Source organism: Spinacia oleracea, chromosome 4, assembly GCF_020520425.1.
Source record: "Spinacia oleracea cultivar Varoflay chromosome 4, BTI_SOV_V1, whole genome shotgun sequence".
Classification (NCBI taxonomy): Eukaryota; Viridiplantae; Streptophyta; class Magnoliopsida; order Caryophyllales; family Amaranthaceae; genus Spinacia; species Spinacia oleracea.
In genome coordinates this window covers 177,885,871-177,902,834 of record NC_079490.1, presented here as the reverse complement: position 1 = coordinate 177,902,834, position 16,964 = coordinate 177,885,871, and the positions used below count along the sequence as shown (strand labels likewise).

The following is a 16,964-nucleotide window of genomic DNA, read 5'->3' as shown; positions in this document are numbered from 1 at the left end:
GGGAAGTATTTACCTCTGGACGATCAGCAGCAGGCACCAAACCAACACGTCAGGCCTCGGCCTCTGCACCAGCCTGCCGGATTTGAACCGGCAACCAAAAGGATTAAGCAAGGCAAGGGTAAGTATACCCAAGCTGCCTAAACCTCCCACTCTTCCATTTGAGTTAAGGCTGGTTACAATGCAAAAGCATAGACATGTTAATTGAGTGTTTCTGTCGCACGGGATGATTTACTTACTATGTACCATTAACATGATTGTAGAATCCACACGAGTGTACTTGTTGACTTAACAAACAGTATGATCACACCGTGTTTTAAGAGCCTCGATCATGAAACCTATAGCTCTAAGATTGTACAACTCAGACGACTACACTTTCTACCGTAGTTCTTTTTCCTTTCTTTGTATTTGCCGAGATGTTGCAGAACACATAGAACACATAAATAATTATCACACTACCCAAACCTCTAACAAAAACAATACATAATTTTACATTAATGCCTAGATTGTATAACGCTGCTACCCAAACTCCTCACATGATTCTATACATAATAATAGAATAATAGATGTGTCATTTATACAAATCCATCCAACTTAATTTGACTATTTGAGTAATGGCAAATTCATCATATCTAACACAATAGCCATTACACTAATATTATCGAATCACTAAACCAACTCTTTATTTTGAAAGTTTTATTCTTTAATATTATTTTTATTTTAATATTACTTGTTAATCAAAATATAATAACTATCGTACAGATGAAGTACTATGAAGTACATTGTTTAGGACATTCTTCAATTCCAAAACAGGATTTAGATTATTTAGCATATTGCTTTATGAAGGAGAGTAAAAAAGATGCAACTGGAGAAGTAAATATCCACCTTCTAGAGTTTTTTTTTCCAAGGGGACTAACAGGGGCCTTCTTGATACTCGCTTTTCATGGACATAACTAATCTAAAAATCCCATCCCTTTAACTTGTTTATTGTTGAAAAGTGAAAACCTCTTTAAGTGCACCCCCAATCTTTTAGACTTAACTATATAAGCATTAACATCACCATACCAAGCACAATTTGATAGCTAACGCTTCCACGGTCAAATTTTGTAAACCTAAATTTGGCCATAGAGCATGAAGCATGCTAGGTTGCTGGTGAATTGCAGCTTACACAATACTTTTAAATCAATATTTTGGCTAAATAACGCGCAACAATATTCTTCCAAATTATCAACAACTTAGATGGGAGCCAGCGATTAACATCTCGTCTACTAAGGATAATTCACCAAAGATATCATCTCAGGGGCATGATGGTAAAAACAAACTAATTGTAAATCAAACATAACTTCCTACTCATATTTCATCATAAACTACCATAAGAATATATGATTAATTCAATAGCCGAGTTTTGTTTATACCCCCTCTCCGATTCTGTGTTATTTCTGGAAATATAGTTAAAAGTTGTTGAAGTAAACTCCTATTTAAGTTGCTTTGCGTTAGAAATTTCACTTTTTGTTAAGCGATAAAAAACTGAAAGCTATAGATCCATCGCGCACGAAATCATTTTGGATCAAACCCTGACCTTTATCGATAGTTTCTTTTCCGTAGCTTTTCACATTAATAAGTTGTTAAAACCTGGCCAAGGGGAGAGAGAGATTGGGTAGCATGACGAGGGAGGCTTTGCGGGATAAAGTTTCACTTCAAATTTGTCCCACTGCGCAGATGACTTTGCTGCATCTAATTGTTGGAAGCAAACTAAAAGATTAAAGAATCGGCAAATTCGCTAGATTAAATTAGAAGGCTAAGAGATTACATACCACAAAGATATAACTGGCCCCCGGCAAAGAGTAAAGTCCATTGGAGATTCAAGTACTCCTGCACAAGATACCAATTATAAGAGAACCTTTGGGGACCAAATACGTACATACATAAAACTAAAACATTTACTAATTAAATTCCGGGACAGCTGCTTTGTGCCATAAATTAGGCATCAGAGAACTCAACAGAGATGACACTTTATTTCAACTGGTAAACATTTCTTCATGGCATTTGTTTGACTGCGCCCTTTCACAAGTGTGTGTGTGTATATATATATGACCCTGAACAATACATGTCTGATTTGCTCATCATGAATTTCACAACACACACGCAACGAAAACCACCCTGTTCAGCATTCAAGAAGAAATTTCAAGATCGATCACTAAAGCTTACGCTACTTAAATCCTTGTTTCGGAGAGATTAGCTTAATTCACAAAACCTAAATTCCAACAACAAATATTAGTCTCTCAACAGCTCCCATAAGAAGTGAAATGTGGAATATCATCCAAATACCTTTCAAAATGCAAGCTAACACAACACTACAGAACAGTTAATTTGTAACGTAGATTTTGTCCCCGGGACAGGTCTAGTATAAATAATTCATAAGGGTGTTAGTATAAATAATTTACACATCAATTGACATAATATACTATACAAAGACCGCCACAAAAGACCCTACCCGCAACACAAAAGGGCCATTAGCTTAAGAGTTAAGATCCAACCCGAAATAGGGAATCAAAAGAAAATTTACCAGTATGTATTCTTCCATAATATATAAGAATGAACTTCCATACTTGGAATAACTCCTGGCTATCTCAATGTAGATACTCTAGCATAAACTACAGGGGCCAAAATTAAATAAATAACTGAAAACCAATTTGTTACAAAATCTGTAGTGGACAATTTCGTAGATACCTTTCAAAAACCCACAACAGCTGACAGTTAGACTTGCAACATCTAAATTACTTTTGATACCCTTTTACCCCTTGAAAATTTTCCAAAGAAAATTCCTAGATTATTCACGCGACTCCAACGAGCATCAATATAAACTACCTAATTTCATATGGAAGTTTCCTACAGAGACCAAATCTAGTACAAATCCAACTTCCAAAAGACACAAGCTGCTCAACGTTACTAAAAATCAGCCATATTTAACATGGTATACCAACATATTACAAGTAAACAGCAGGACCCCCGCTCCAGCTAGAACACATTAAGAAGTTCAAAATTTTCCAAATCCATAACGTTACGCTGTGAGTAAAAGTTGCTCAAAGTCATTCGTGCTCGACTAGACACCCCCTCCCCCTCCTAAAGACCAAATATTTCCACTGACCATGCAACACATTCAAGTCACATGATTAGAGCTAAGAATGACCAGAAATGCTATTAAGCAAAACAGAACAAAACTGGGAATTGGATATAAGTTATTATTAATAGCATTTATCATTGGATATTGAAAAAATTAGTGAGGTCTGTACTCTGTACTCTATACAAAATTGATACTAATATTCCCAAGGTCATGTAACTATAAAAAAGAAGACAATGAACTCATTACAGTTTCCAAGGGTAGAAACTCATCTGCAGTTGAGAGACTATCTACAAGAGTGCACATGACTTGATAGCTCTTCATCTTGGATAGGAATGATAGATCAAGTCATATGGCTCTCAACAGGCATTGCAATTCAAATCCTGAAAGAAATTTGAAACTTAAGTTAACATACAATTGTATTACAAGAAAGTCATCGTCAGCTAAATCATAACATCTCAAATAATAGCACATATCACACATATCACAGGGAATAGGTAAACAGAGATCAATCATCTGTGGTAATCCTGTACTAAAGTCCATATTCCACAATCACCCTCACTGACCGGAGTATTTGACATTTACTCAAATTAACCTTGGACATCATAAAATAATAGAAACCATCTACGACATCCTTCAAGAGACTTCCTTTCCGAGAACTGGAATCTTTCAGAAAAGCAACCTCTAGTCCTCTACTATAAGGATACCGGAGAAAAATTACCAAAATTTATTGCTATTTCCAGCTTACAGCAATTATTCTAAGATTTAAGATAGGAAACTATATGTATTCAAATATGTCACCAGAAAGACTCAAGCATACTGAAGTACGTTATTTACTAATCTACTATCATCATTCATCAGATTCAAATAAAACACTGGAAAGGGGTCATATTAAGAAGCGTTCAGTGCTTGAATCCAATTGGTACGTATAGAAACCAATTGAACTGGACCAATAATTTAGCAAATAATGTAGAAACAAATGGTCCAAACCCAATTACACCCAGGAGATAAAAGATCAAAAAAAAAAAGAACAATATAGTTCCAAAATCAGTAACATTAACCAGTGCTAAAGTAGAATATACCACAAATCCTACTGTAGAACACTATGCAAGGTCGGCTAATAAGTAATCACAATGATGAATAAATATGACTTCATATACCTACATTCTAAACACATTACAGAACCTCACTGTAGCTACTGCCACACGAAGATCATTTGAACACTAGAATAATCGACATAACTATATAAACCTTCTGCACAGCCTAACACAAATATCCAGGGATCCTCATATACTATTTTTTAGTAAGAATATAATTTAATAAAACTCGAAAAGAGGATAAGTGTTTCTCAATACTAAAAAAGCTAATAATTAAGAGAATATAAATAATCTGACACCCCACTACTAGAAAACCAAATATCAATGTACTATGAATAATAATTAAATTAGTAAGCGAATATAACAGGAGCAGTTTAAAAACAAATCTCAACATACTCATGATAATAGAATTTCAAAAAACCATAGAGAAAGAGCATCAATACTATTACATAGAAATATACTAGATTAGCTCCCGTGCATGCATGGATATTCGAAAATTATTTGACCATCTTTTTATAAAATATTTAACTGAAATATTTATCCCTTAAATCTATTGCGTAATTAATAAATCTCGAACATACTCATTGTAACATATAGTTTACAATTTCTACCCTACTACGTATTATATATTTTATATGATTAATATGATGATTTGACCAAAATATTTGATATGCTTAATATGTTAATTTGACTCAAATATTGAATGAGAATATTTTCTAGATATGACGGTTTGACTAAAATATTACTAAAATTGTCTAATAATGTCATATTCCATAATGCTATAAATTTTTACATATATAAACATTTATACAAAAAGAGAGAAAATAAAAAAAGAATAAAATAGATATGTTTTTTTAGGAAATTGGGGGAAAATTTTGCACCAGGAAGTCCTGGTGTCTGTTTTAGTATATAATGTAATAGATAACAACAATGATACTCCGTAAAAATGGTCGAACAAAATCCCAGCGTGACAAATTTGAACTTCGGTTAGACGGCAATTGAATTTTATTGGCTTTAGTTCAATAAATGGCTAGCTATATCAGCGCAATGAACCAGCATGCAGCAAAATCTGAAGGTGAAACCTTCAAGCTGAAACTTGCATACTTCTTTACTGGAATAAGGACACGGGTAATTGGTTTATTGATAAAGCTTTTAACCTAGCAAATAAACATTTTCCCGGGACACGAGTTACAGGATAGACGTGCAAAGTAACTTCTATCTAAGCTAAAACTTAAATTTATTGCTCTAACAAAAGAATTAGATTTAGAATGCTGTTCTGAGATATAAGATCTTTTAGTCTGAAATAAATAAATAAATAAATAAATATATAAATAAACAAATATATAATCCCAAAGGAGGAAAACAAGTTTCTTGAAATGTCGTTTTGTGCCATTTAATTATAGGATGTTGTGTTCCCCTAGTATTTACTGTGCACCTAAGACTTTTTAGTATCTCTTCTAATGTGCCGCTCTTCATAATCAGATTGCTAAACCTTAATTTGTGCCTAATTTCATCAATTTGTTTCTCATATAACTTCATGTTTATCATTTTCTTACAGTGAATATAATGGTTACACTAAGCTAAAAAGAAAATTATACAAAAACACCAATAGCAAAAAATCTCACATACTTCCTCCATTCTTTGTTCTATTCACACACTACCCTTTGACCATTTCTTGAGATTTTTACATTTGGAAATTTTTTATCACGTGGGTCTTGTCAGCTTTGTCTCGATGTGTACTTTCAAAATATCAACTTTTTGTAGTTTTGATTATAGATTAGTATTAATGATTAAAGTTGTGAGATGGAAAGTGTGAAATGTATCGATAAATAAATAGCGGAGGAAGTATATGGTACCTAAACAACCAATTCAATGACAGATTTGACCAAAATTTAACCCATGATCTGAAGCCTACCAGGTCTAAATACAAAACAAGCAAATAAAACTCATACAACAACAGGAATATGACAACAACTGTGCCAATTGAGAGCACTCATAAATTTACAGTCACCTACTTGGTGTCTTAACACATACAAGTTGCAATTGGCAGTATACCTGCAAGGCTGCAATGCAACATGAGCCTCCAATTCCTTTCTAGTTCATTGAACCACGACACCTGAAAATGGGCGAAATAGGGATCAAAAACTTATTGTGAGAACTAATAAGTAATAAGTTAGTCAAATTTTCTGGATATATGGAAAACCAGAATTATCTTATCCTGTTAAATAGTAAAAATTAACCCGTGAATTTGATGGATGATTGTAATCCCCGATGGTTCCCAAACAGTGCAAACTATCAATACATAAAAATTACAAAAATTCGATATTTTGAAAATATGCATTGAGGCGAATCTTACAAGATCCACATACTATGTTTTTTCTTAAGTATAAATCACCAAAGATTGTTGAGTCTACAAATAATGTAAAAGCCAAAGTGTTACAAGTAAAACCATTACCTCCTCTCTCTCTCTCTCTCTCTCTCTCTCTCTCTCTCCTTATTCCCCGTTACCCCTGTCAACCCAATCTCTGTCCTCTTCCCAAGTCACACCCCCTCCCCTCACCTCCAATCCCATCTAAGGTACCTTAACCACCACTGCCGTAACCAGCTAACGGGAAAGAGAACGAAAGAGATGGTTAATGGGAAAGAGATAGTGCTTTGAACTTGAAAGAAGAGAAAGAGTAAAGGACTTGGGGAGTTGGGGGTTTTGGTTAGCAAAGTTCAACATTTGTCAGTTTTAGGACAACGGCCCAACGGGTAATTTTTTAAAACCACGGCAGTCTGTGTGTACTTTGTAACCAAAGAGTACCTGGTGAATAAGTTGTAACCACGGGCGCACATAGTGAAAAATCCCAAAGTAAAAGTAGAACAATATGCAGAAATTTTAAAGCCCAAATGCAAAAAATCCAAACCAAATATATCCAAACCACTCTGTCCAGAACTCACCTTTTAGTACCACAATTACAGGGGATCTTTTTGTCCTCCAGGGGAAACTTGTAATTATACGTGATCTCTTCACCAGCAGATATATGTCGTTTCGCATAAATAAATATCCTCTTTTGACTCTCGACGCTAACAATTTTGGTGTAACAGTTAGGCTGCAGAAATAAGGAAGTTTTGCAATCAGTTAGCCAAAAAATTAACTCACAGAAATTATTCAATAAAAGTTCAACACTTCAATGCCTACCTCACAAGAATGGTTTATGAATCTAGCAATGCCACCACGTTTAGTAGCATCAACCTGGACACATTTCAGAGACAACAAATCAAGCTAAGCGCCTTTGCTTTCCACCACACAGCACAAAACCAGTTTAATGCAGAGAACACTTCGTCAAAATATCTTTGGAACTTTCAAGTGGACATGATGTCATACTAGACCTTTCTCTTTTTGATGAAGATATATTTTATATCTAGATAGCAAGCAGAAGAAATAAACGAAAGAAAAGTTGTTCAAAGACCAACAGAAATAGATTACAAATCAACCAAGTTTTTTGAATTTCTCAACTACCTTTAAAAGCCCTAGCTGCCTTGAGTCAGCAAAGATGCTAATTAGGAACTTCTATCCCACAGCAAATCACTAGTTAAAACGGTTATTGACGTTCTCTACGACACCACAAAATAAGTTATTAGCTACTTCATTCTGACGTATGCAAACATGATAAAAAATTCAGCACCCCGATGTTCAAAAGGCAAGCTAAAATGCAGATGGCAAACCGGCCAACCGGGCTAGCAAAATATAAGATATTATGGAGGTACATGTCGGATGGGTTTATGAATCCATCAGCAGGATTCACCTGGTTATTTATCCTTATATAAATGGCAAAGGTTTTGAGTAATTCAAAACTTCAAACAATTTTGGGTAATTTAATACCTCGTAACATATTAGACACAAAAAACCAAAGAACACACACTTAAAGAAAATTACTCCGTTTTGAAAGGCACTAGGTGCACCAAGGCGCAAAAGATCTCTCCAGCCTAAGCGCAGAACGTAGGCTGGGACCTTTTGGATACGAGGAACGCCTATTGTATTTTTTTTTCTGGTATTTTATTTCCACCAAAAGAGCCTAAATCTAAGTTAAATTGATACTAGTTCAAATAAGTAGATAAAAAAGCTATAGTGCTTTATGATACAGTTAAATAAAAGCCTTTAAAACAAAACAATATACGAAGTATTAAACAAAAGGGAGAAAAAAAAAATAAAAAGGCAGATGTTACAAACACTCGTTAGCTTGTTCAGCAGGTTAAAAAGGAACAAAGAAGATGGAAAAAGTACCTATATGTATGACAGAGGTACGAGTGACAAAGAAAAAAGAAAAGATCGAAGAGAGAGAAGACAGCAAGTAACACAGACTGAAGAGTGAAGACTCAAAAGAGAAAACTTAGCTGAAAAACATTTGACTGGGATGACAACCAGAGGATCTAGTGCCGACCACCACTAAAGAAGCCTCACAGGCAACTCCTGTCATACCAGAACCCCCAAATTTTCAATTGCTTCCTAATCCAAGAGTTGGGTTTTCTTTTTAATAATTACGGATTTCAATTTGGGGGTTAAAATTAATTAAATTCATGCAATTAGTCGAGATCCTATCCTTGGCTCAAATTTGCTTCAAGACTGCGTAAGATTTATTAATTTTAAAAAGGTCTCCTCTTTCTCTTGCATCTTAACAAAAAGCGGTCGAGGTGGTGCGCCTTGCGCCTTGAAAGAGATAGCTGGAGGAGCACACCTTCCGAAATCCTCCGTGCCTGGGAAGACGCATGCGATGTAGCCTGCCTACTGGATGCACTTTCGCCTGGCGCTTTTAAAACTACGAGAAGAAATAGCCTTGAAGCCGTATAATCTTAAATGTCTACTCGAGACATCGATCACAATAAATAACATGTCAGTGCAGAAGTAGAAAGCTAAAGAAAAAATACTATAAAGAAGCATTCAATTGAACCCATAATGTATCAGCCATAAATCGGACAAAAAAAAGACATACGGAGTACTGAGACTCCAATAAGAATTAACTCAATAAAAGAAAATACAGGAGGCAAAATATATAAGTTAACATATACGTTTTCCATCAATCCTGTATTGCCAGCAATTGAGGTCCACGCTTTGAAGTTAATCATAAATGTGCCCGCTTAGTGCTTACCATTTAACAAACCTCTAAAATGCAGCAAAAAATTGCACTCAGTCATTTTAAAAGGGAAGCAACAGAAACATTGAAGTCGACAATATTTACTCACCACATAGCCATCATCCAATCTGAAGAGGTAACTGCTGCCAATACCCATCTTCTCATATTGTTGTTCCCTAATATCAGATATCTGCACGAACCAAAAACTATTTCAGTGCCTTGTAGGCCAAAAAGAAAGTTGACACAGCCGACAGAGGCAGAGAAGAGAAAGATATTGCTTCTTATTCTAGTTAGTTGACCAAGATTCTTGCTAGTGTCAGAAGAAATAGAAAGATAAAACAATATCTGAAAATGAAATGAAGTGCAATAAATTTAGTCTAGGGGTCAAAGGGAACAGAGATGGCATATACCCTAGGACGAATTAGTTCCCCGACATATTCAATGACAAAATCATCTGCTTCAATTGGTTCAAGTGCAACAAGACCCCAGTCGTGAATCTTACTCCGCTGAAAACGCAGACGTTTTTTCCTGGCCTGCAATAGGACTTGTTTGAGTGACGAAATCCAGCAGAAGTAAACCATTGTTAAGAAAAATGTGTTGATGTTACCTTCAATTGAGAAGCCTTTAATAGTTCAGCACCCTCTACTGCTGCAAGTAGATTTCGCATTTTTACTCTATTAGTTCTAGCAGAGATTCCCTTCACGCGTGATGGATGGTGACCACTAATATCAGAAGTAAAACGCTGCATAGTAGTTATTTGAATTCCCCTGACACGAGCTCTTTCTGAAGGTCTTGCATGTGAGGACCATTTATGCCACTCCCATCCATCGATTGAAGATCGAGCACATCCTACAGACACTGGACAGGAACTCAGCACCTTGGATTTTTTCAACTTGGTCCTTCTTTCAGCCACTTTGACTTCTGCTTGCTTTGCGCCAGCATCCACAAGCTTCGGAGCTTTAGACGGAAGTGATGATGATTCACCAACCAAGTTCTTTCTTTTCAGCTTTGACACTGTTGAAGCTGTACACAAAGAACAGCCAAAAATGATTAAAACATCAACTGATACTAAATCGATCCAAGATCATAATACACCATGATACTGTAGCTTTTACACAAATAATTCAAAGAGAAGGCACTAATATAAATCTAACTTCTCTACTTTCCATTTTACCTAATGAGAACTTCAATAACTATGTATAGAGAAATTGTTGCAGCCAGAACTAGCTCTCTTCATAAAAAACAGAGTTACTTTTAAAGGATGTTGTTTGTGGGCCCGTTACCCACAGGTCCAGGTCAATCTGTAAGTTAGGATGAAGATTGTTAGAAACATTTGCTTTCCCTATTATCCTACCCCCTCTCTCTCACCAACCTACAAAAAGTCCCCACACTCTGAAGAAAGGGAAAGAAAAACTGAACATAGAGGGATTTCAATAAATTTAGAGACTAGATCTACTTATAACAAGAAAACAAGTATTCAAAAAAGTTATACTCACAATTCTTCACCGTTTGGGAATGATCATTAGCAAGTTTATCCTTCTTGGCGTTGCTGTGAATGCTGCTGCTGCTGCTTAGCTCTTCAATATCATTAGATTCTGCTTCCATGTCCAGAACCTTTTCTACTCCATGTTTGGGATCATCCACAGCAACAGTACCTAATAAGGACTTGGTTAATAATAAACCAGCCATATGATAGCATGTAACATAACACTCCTTTTGCCCCTATTAAACTTCCCATATGGGTCAGGCACAAGTAATTAGGAGAGAACTTGTAGTGAAATTTGATTGCTTAAAAGTGAATAAAAGAAATAAGGTTTACAAATAATTTAGAGCAAGTGGGGGGCAGGGGGGGGGGGGCTAAAAAATGTTACATAAACCCAACCCAAAATGGGAAGCTTAATGGGGACAAAAGGATTACTATTCATAAGAACTGAAAACATACTCTGAGAAGGCAAAGCAAAACTTTGCAATCTTCGACCATTTGAAGATCTGATTGATTGACGATCTTTGCCCAAGCTTCTTTTAACAGCTCCCAATTTAGAAGTTAAAGAAGATAATCCTGTTTCTCTCTGGCACACTCCTTTAGCCTTCTGCTTTACATTCTTAATGCCTAAAGCTCCTGAGCAAGAGACATTGTTGGAAATTATTGGTTTTCCAAACTTCTTTGATGATTGATGATGGAGCTTAAAATCCCGTAATGGTGGAGAACTTGGCTCAGCTCCAGATTTTTTCAGTACTTTCTTTCTCCGTGAATAAGTAAACTCTTCAACAACAGACACTTCAGATGGCCCTGAGCTGTAACAACTCTTTGATCTTTCCACAAGATGGTCAAGCTCAGGCTGCATGGGATGAGTTAACTTGGAACATTCTTCAGTTCTGATAATTAGTTCCTCCTGCAGCAAATGCGGAACGAAAACTTCAGGCAATAGCCTAATTGAACTTAAAAATAAATAAAGAAAATAAAACACAATACAGATAAGAAATAAAGTCGAAGAAGCATAGCTTCCCAACAGAGGATCAGGAATTGCTTACTTCACTTATGAATACCCGAGAACAGCAATAAAAATGAAATTAGAAAATTACCTGAACTAGATCACGTTGCTTCAACAAACAATGCAACTCGTCGTGAAAAGAGGATAACCACTCTCTTAGCACATCATCATGCAACTTTTGCCGACATAATGCAAAGCCCATGAACTTCTTCTGCTTAGGTATGCCCTCACCTAAGTGTAATGGTCGGAACTCGGATATGGTTGGTGAAACTATATCTTTAACTTCACCACCTGCTCCAGGTAACTGGGCCTCGTCAGTTCTGTGATCATCAATCACACTGCATATAGGCATGCCCAATCTCTTGAAAGCATGTCCTATAAAGTTAGATGAACTGTTTCCATGTGCTAAATCAGCTGCCTCATGAGATCTTATTGCCTGGATAGGAATCTTTAAGTGGTCAAGCAAAAATTTCTGCAGGTCCTGAGCACTTGGGTCAATAGTCAAATCAGCAATTCCAGGGGGCAGCGGTTCATCAGTTTTACAACAATGAATTGCAGTGATAGCAGGTGCACCAAGACTCCTGAAACCGGTTCCAAGAAAATCAGATGAAGAGTCCTTGTGTGGACACACAGCAGGCTGATGTAATAAACCAGTCCCTTGTGAAATAATATGAGATTCATCAAGGCAGATGCGTCTAGAAACCAGCCCTTGGAGCATCTCTGAAGCAGCATATCCACTGTCATTGTCTTTGGACAGTTGTCCTGAATTTTCTACAGAAACCTAACAGACAAAAAATAACTTCAACTCAACCATAAAGATACCTTTCTGATACAGATACTATTTTATATTTGGGGAAGAGGGGAGGCATGCATGGTATTTTCCATCAAATTCAACATATGTACCTCATGTGTTCCATTATCCTTCAAACACTTATTTAACTTAAACACTTCTTTTTCTATGGAAATCTTCAAAAAATCATCCATGGATGTCTTAGCAAGCATAAAAAGTTCCTCTTCTACTCTTCCAATTGTCCCTTCCCTGTCTTCGTCTTGATGTTGCATACTGGGACTGGATAACTTATCTTCTCTAAAATGAGATTGGGCTATCAAAGATGAATCACACAAAAGAGAATCTTGCACAATTGAATGAAATCCAGGAGGACAATCAAGCTCATCTGCTGGTACCCCCGGCTCACTCTGCACAGCCCAAGGTAAAAATTGATGTTTCACCTAGATTTTTATAGCAAGAATAAGAAGGTTGCCGCTCATAAAACAAACTTACAGCTTCAACTTCCACTACTACAATCTTCTGGAAATCAGAATTTTTGTCCAAAGCAACTGCTTCTTCAGTACTGTTATGTGACCAGCGTTTGTTTTTTCTCCAAGTGAGTGTACAATTTGCAACAGGTTCATAAAAGACAGCATTCCACATAACCTGCATACAATAGTCAAAAAGCACCCGGCTGATGGCTTCAGTGGCTCCCTGATAATTTTCAACACTGCCAATAGATTTCATGTGTTGAAAGCTGGAAGGCTCTTCAAGAGTTTCCTTAGCTGTTGCTGAAGTTGAGGCATCATCATGGCAGGAAGTTATTGCAGCATGTGAAGCAGAAGAATTATTTTCCCCGTCTTTGGTTTTATTCTAACAAATCAAAGCCCCACAACATAAATAATTAATTCAAAAGAACAAAAAAAATATTACACAAAGCAAACGAAAAAAGAAAAAAGAATAAATCTCAAAGGACACAAATCAATAGCATACCCTTTCAAATATCAAATCTTCTCTACCATGCTCATTCTTTAATTGTTTCTGAGCCTTCTTCATAGCAACATAATCCGCAATAACATTGCCAATGATCTCATCCAAAACATATCGATGAGCTGCCTTCATGATTCCATCATGCAATTGTGACCCGATTTCTTCTGATACTCCTGATATAAGTTCCGACGAACTGATACTTTCCTTTTCAGATGTATTCGCGGTACTAGAACTCTCTTTTCCACATGCATTGATCAACGACAGAAGACTGAAAGGACCGCATTTATTATCGGTATGACGTATCTGTACAAGAAGGGCATTGCACAATTTTGGCATAAGAAAATGTACTTAAAAAGGAAACAAAAAAAGAATCACACAATTGAATAACGTAGATATGCCACTAATCAATCATGAGATATTCCATGACGCCATGTTGATGGACTACCAAAAATACATACATCATTTACACTGACAAGTCACAAGCAATGAAGTTAAAAAAATGAAAAAAAGAACACAAAAAACGTACAAATTAACTCTTTAGATATGCCATTAAATCATAAAATCAATCAGGAGATGTGTCATGTAGATGGACAACCTTAAAAAACATACAGCATTTACCCTCACAAGTTTGCAATGGAATGTTATTCTGCTTACCATAACTGAACTGTGTAGATAACCATATTGATGCCAGTAGTAAAGTTCTGAAAGAGAATGTGGCCCAGTAACTCTCCCGTAACCATCCAGAAATAGCCAGCATTTTTCTTCCCAAGAAAGAGACTTCAAAATAGCAAATAGAAAATATCATCAGCTTTTATTGATGCGATAAAGTTCAAGGAAGAATTCTAAAAAGATCGACTGAAAAGAGAATAGTGATATGCCGATTGTGTTACCATCCTCAATCTAAAACCTAAGGTAAAATTGATACCTGCTGCTGAACTACAGCGGTCCTTGGAGATAATTTTGAGTCTGAAACTATCGCATCAGTGCTATGGGAGGCCTGCTGAACATGACTTTGTGTATCATAATTAAGCAAAACTGAACCAGTATCTTTATGGGTATCTTGCCCAGGTGCAATATGGCTACTTGTGGTTATTGACACGTTAGGAGTAGTGCTTCTAAGATACGCAAATCCTGTAGTGACTTGATCAGGATACTGTTTAAAGAACTTCAGTTGCACAGGATTTAGTAATGCGCCATTCAAAATAGGGTAAACCGGAAGCTCGTCCGGCAAAAACCCCGTTGACAAGCCCTCAAACAATTGCTGCTGAATGTAAGGCCCACACATCTGACCCTGCTCATTAAGATACATCCACCCATTCACAAAATCTGACGAGCCATGCTCATTATCATTCTTTCTGGGGTACGAAATTCCAGCAGCACCAGATGCAAGAGAAACAGCATCTGCGTGTCCATTCACTTGGCAACTCCTCTCTAGGCTTGAGCTTGATGGTATTTGACCTTCTGAATCACAAGAAGATGATAAACTGCAAAACAGCACATTGAAATGTCATACGAATTATTAATTTATTTTTATTTTATTTTTTGAGGGAAAAAAATGTCATGAATTATTACCTTCAAAAATACACTAGCCAAATCCTAAATGAATGACGGTAATTCCAAAATCAGTCACGCCTACATCATTAATATGACCTAATATTTTCATAAATACTTAAAATAAATGCATGACTCATTGATATGCCCTACAGCCCTAGTTTTCCCAAATTATCAAAACACTATACATATCCATCGGTCGTTTCATTCACAACATATTGCGTAATACTCCCCCAACCCCCCAAAAAAGAAAAAATCCCTTGATAATCTACTCCCTCCGTTGGAATAAATTAAGTGAGGTTATGCACTTAGACTAAGGAATTATTAACAATTCCATTGCATGTAAAATTGACAAAGAAATACACCATTTTCTAAACTGAAAAGTAACCGAAAATTGATATTTACACTGACGGATAGCATAAAGTAGCAAAAATTACTTGGGTACTTCGTAGGGAATGATCTTTAACTACTGCCATTCGTTAACACCCCCCCCCCCCCCCGAAAACGACATCCTTTACCAGACAAATACCTAAAAGGCCAACAAACACCAGATAGCAGAAATCAAAACATTATTGAGAGTAAGAACATATACCAAGCAGGTGACGATGATGTTACACAATCGGTTTTTTCATCAAACTCATCAGTCTCCAAACACGATAACGAGTCTATGCTACCAGAAGCTGACACTTTCAGCCTCTTAGCAGATAACAAATCAACTTCTGGTTTATGACGATGCTTTATTGTATCGAACAAATGCGTCGAAGACACCATTGTATCGAAGAAACTCCTCTGATAACCAAAGCAGCCGAAATAAATAAAAAAGCAGGTAAAATTGCAGCAGTACAATCAAAATCGATTTCAAACATAATCAACATCATCATTAGCAATAAAAATGCAGATTTAATCGAAGCAGATAAACGAAGAACAAACCTAATCAAAAAAAAAGTTTTTGACGAAACGTGAAATCAGATCCAATTCAGATAAAAGAAAACCCTAGTTTTAGGAGAGATAAGGAGAGGTTACCTTGCTGGAGATGGAAGAAGGAACGGAAACCAGATTACCGGGTGGAGAGAGTGTAGGCGGAAGATTAGGAGAGATAGAAAGAGAGATGAAGTGCGGAATCCCTACTTCTGTGCAGGTTTGATGGTCTGAGAATAAGAAGACAAAAAACAAGGGAAAAAATCGATAATCTTCATTTTAATCGATTTCAGGCCTTGATTTTTGATGTTTTTTACTTTAGAAAAGTTTGTAAAAAATAATCCAATCTTTGACCGGTATTCTAATAACAATTTGACCTTTGGATTGCTAGTTGTTGGACCGTGCGCGCTCCAAGATAGTTAAGTTAATTTGGGGATCTTAATTGCAGCATCTAGTATAGTAATGTGTTGAAATATTGCGTTAATAAACAAGAAAAGGGGACACTAATTGATGCAACTAGATAAGCGCCCGTGCAATGCACGACTGAAAAAATTACTTTTGTGAAAGTGTAAATAATAATACGAATAATAAACATTTAACATAGTTTTATCTTCATTTCATGTAAGCTTTTTTACGCATCAATTCCTTTATTTTGAAGTCAAACAATACTTTAAAAGAAAGGAAAGAAGAAATAAAACAAAATAGGAAAGCAATCACCAATTTACCATCTTCCAGAAATTTTCATTGTCCCTCGAGTCAATTCCAACAAAATAAAATAAAATATAGGGAGTATATTAATCTAAGTTATGTACTCATGTTATAAATTTTACACATATATAGCCTTGGACATATCTAATTTATAAACACGTATTTCAACGACGCTTTCTCTTCAATTCTCAAGCATAGGAACTC

General features: G+C 36.1%; 1 protein-coding gene across 1 annotated transcript; it reads right to left on the bottom strand.

Annotated features, from left to right (window-relative positions):
• Positions 1–3,230: 3,230 nt before the first annotated feature.
• On the bottom strand, positions 3,231–16,324 carry LOC110805941 (histone-lysine N-methyltransferase ATXR7). Its single transcript, XM_022011569.2, has 17 exons — positions 16,158–16,324; positions 15,727–15,923; positions 14,509–15,067; positions 14,238–14,360; positions 13,587–13,886; positions 13,107–13,466; positions 12,728–13,021; positions 11,916–12,605; positions 11,275–11,725; positions 10,829–10,987; positions 9,940–10,355; positions 9,743–9,865; positions 9,442–9,522; positions 7,400–7,453; positions 7,159–7,310; positions 6,271–6,331; positions 3,231–3,501 (listed from the first exon to the last, which is right to left on the bottom strand). The coding sequence occupies exons 2-16, from the start codon at positions 15,903–15,905 to the stop codon at positions 6,310–6,312; spliced, it is 3,963 nt and encodes a 1,320-aa protein (XP_021867261.1). The 5' UTR covers positions 15,906–15,923; positions 16,158–16,324; the 3' UTR covers positions 3,231–3,501; positions 6,271–6,309.
• Between the last annotated feature and the right edge of the window lie 640 nt (positions 16,325–16,964).

Excerpts from the sequence above, each read along its gene's own strand:
- LOC110805941 (XM_022011569.2), bottom strand. The coding sequence starts at position 15,905 with ATGGTGTCTTCGACGCATTTGTTCGATACAATAAAGCATCGTCATAAA. Across the intron at positions 15,068-15,726 it reads ACATCATCGTCACCTGCTTG|TTTATCATCTTCTTGTGATT; the intron begins GTATATGTTCTT and ends GCTGTTTTGCAG. Across the intron at positions 13,887-14,237 it reads ATCTACACAGTTCAGTTATG|ATACGTCATACCGATAATAA; the intron begins GTAAGCAGAATA and ends CTTCTTGTACAG.